The 2,247-nt window shown below is 55.1% G+C and overlaps 1 protein-coding gene across 1 annotated transcript; it reads right to left on the bottom strand.

Annotated features, from left to right (window-relative positions):
• Positions 1–1,329: 1,329 nt before the first annotated feature.
• On the bottom strand, positions 1,330–1,916 carry LOC123142722 (uncharacterized). Its single transcript, XM_044561498.1, has one exon. The coding sequence runs from the start codon at positions 1,849–1,851 to the stop codon at positions 1,330–1,332; it is 522 nt and encodes a 173-aa protein (XP_044417433.1). The 5' UTR covers positions 1,852–1,916.
• Positions 1,917–2,247: the final 331 nt, after the last annotated feature.

The raw sequence follows: 2,247 nt of genomic DNA, 5'->3' as shown, positions 1-2,247 counted from the left end.
AAACCTTTCTTGGGATGGTTATGTAAGTGTGTTTGGTTTCAGTCATCGAGTGGAATGTCACGGGTCCGACCCGTCCCTGAGCCGCGTTCGCGTTTGGATCGAAAACGACCTGGAACCCACTCGTTCCTAGAAAGAGAATATTCGGCCCAGATCCGTCACGCGCTCGTTCCTGCAAACCGGTGGAACGACGCAGAACGCCTCGTCGCTCTCCTCACTTCACCCTCGCTCGATCCGCGCCGCCGGCTTCTCTTCTTGCTCGATCCACGCAGCCGCTGCTCCTCTCGCTCGATCCGTGCAGCCGTTGCTCTTCTCGCTCGATCCGCGCCACTGGCTGCTCCTCTACCTTGTCTCCTCCTCTCTAGACTACAACACGGCGACGAGCAGCTGTGGGGCGGCCTTGAAGCTGGGCGAAGCAGAGCACGAGCAGTAAATCGAGCAGTGCGCTCGCTGTCGCTACTGTTGCTGCCTGCCGCCGATCGGTCGGACCGATTTTGCGGGCGCATGACTTGGCGTCGTGGTCGATTTGGGCAGCGACCTTACTTGAGCGTCCGGGTGGCTTGGCGGCTGCCGGCGACTTTCAAGCAGGTGGGCAAAAGCAGCAATCTTGATGTGTTCCGTCGGCGCTAGGAATCGATTGCTCAGTGCTTCCTTCCACTCCCACTGTATACGCGTACAGTGCTGCACTGCATTACCTTGCCAAATGATACTTCGTATACAATATTACTAGTTAATTCAAATTTAGTAGTTGCTAAATGTTGTTTACTACTGGTATTAGCACTTGAAAATAATAATGCTTAGTGAATTTTGAGTGATACATATTACATCCTACTCCTCCAACCATACGCTGAGACGGAACCATTCCATTCCGTCACATTACCTATACCAAACACGAAGACGGAATCATTCCATTCTAGTGGAATGGATCCATTACATTCCGTTCTACTTGGTTCTACAACCAAACACACTCTAAGTCGTACTTTTTTTGGGTATATGCATAGCTTATTTTATAAGCCGTGTTTTCTTCTTTTAATACTCAACATATAGGTGCCGAGAACCCATGAATTTATGCTGGGCTTACATCCAGATACACGGCAACTTAAGTGAGAGGATCCTGGTAATGGTATTTTCTTGTTTGCACCTGTACAATGTATGATCGTTGACGGAAAGGGATGCCCTAATATTTAATAGAGACATGAGATAAGCTCACCGGTGATAATTATCGGTATGCCAAGCAGCTGATTTCCGGCGAGGAACCAGAACTGATAAAGCATCATGGCCTTCAACAACCAAGCAATAAAAACTACAGAAATCCCATTGGAATCATGGGATTTAAATTCCCCGTGCGAGGTTCCACAACCAAACAAGAAAATCTACACTAACTTTCACAACCAAACTGATAAAGTACAGCTTGTCGCCGGGACGCTCGCCGGCCGTGGACATGGCGGAGAGCCTGCTCGTCCTTGGGAGGAACCCGCCCGCGCGCCTCAGGTGCTGCGACTGCTGCGCCGCGGGGGACGGCCTGAGGGCCCTGCTGGCGCACTGCCGGCTGTTCATTCGCTTCAAGCCCAGACCGCGGCTGGACGGCGGGGAGCCGGGCTTGCTGCTGCCGGCGGCGGCCGCCTGCTTGCGCGCCTTGTGGAGGCTGCACCGGAACGAGCCCGGGTGGTTCGTCGGTGAGCACGTGCAGAAGCGCCGGCTCCTGGTAGAGGACGGGGACGAGCCGCTGACGGGCTTGCCCGGCGAGTGGGTGGCGCCGCCGCCGGCGAGCTTGACGGGGCTGGGTGAGGCGGAGCGGCAGTTGGGTGTCGAGAGCACAGGCCCGCTGGGCCGACTCGCAGCCGCCGTCGCCATGAGAGATCGAGGAGCGTGACCAGATGAGGTCGGGTGCGCGGAGGGGATGGAGGTTTCGGTGTCACTTGCGGTGGTTTGGGAGACTGAGGGTTGTAAACCCGAGTGAAGCGGGTTGGCCTAAATTTATAGAGACGAGGAGCGACTGTGGGATCGCCTCAGCTTTGCTTGAAAACCGGCCGACCTCTGGAATGCATGCACGGGAGCATCGGTGTTTGTGGAGTACGCGGGAAGGAAGTGATAGTGGAGCCGGCGATGGTGCCAGAGCGCGTCGTGATCCGGCCGCTTTTGTTGCTACTGCTCTACGTCTCTGGCTCTCCTTCGATTCTGGTCGACCGAACGATCGGACGTAGCCGTCTCTTTCAGTTTCACTGCCATCCGTTTCTCTGTCGCTTTCTT

This window comes from Triticum aestivum, chromosome 6D (assembly GCF_018294505.1).
Source record: "Triticum aestivum cultivar Chinese Spring chromosome 6D, IWGSC CS RefSeq v2.1, whole genome shotgun sequence".
In the NCBI taxonomy this organism is placed as follows: domain Eukaryota; kingdom Viridiplantae; phylum Streptophyta; class Magnoliopsida; order Poales; family Poaceae; genus Triticum; species Triticum aestivum.
This window is presented reverse-complemented; position numbering and strand designations above follow the sequence as displayed.

What these genes read in the sequence shown, in the direction of transcription:
- LOC123142722 (XM_044561498.1), bottom strand. Translation starts at nt 1,851, where the DNA reads ATGGCGACGGCGGCTGCGAGTCGGCCCAGCGGGCCTGTGCTCTCGACA.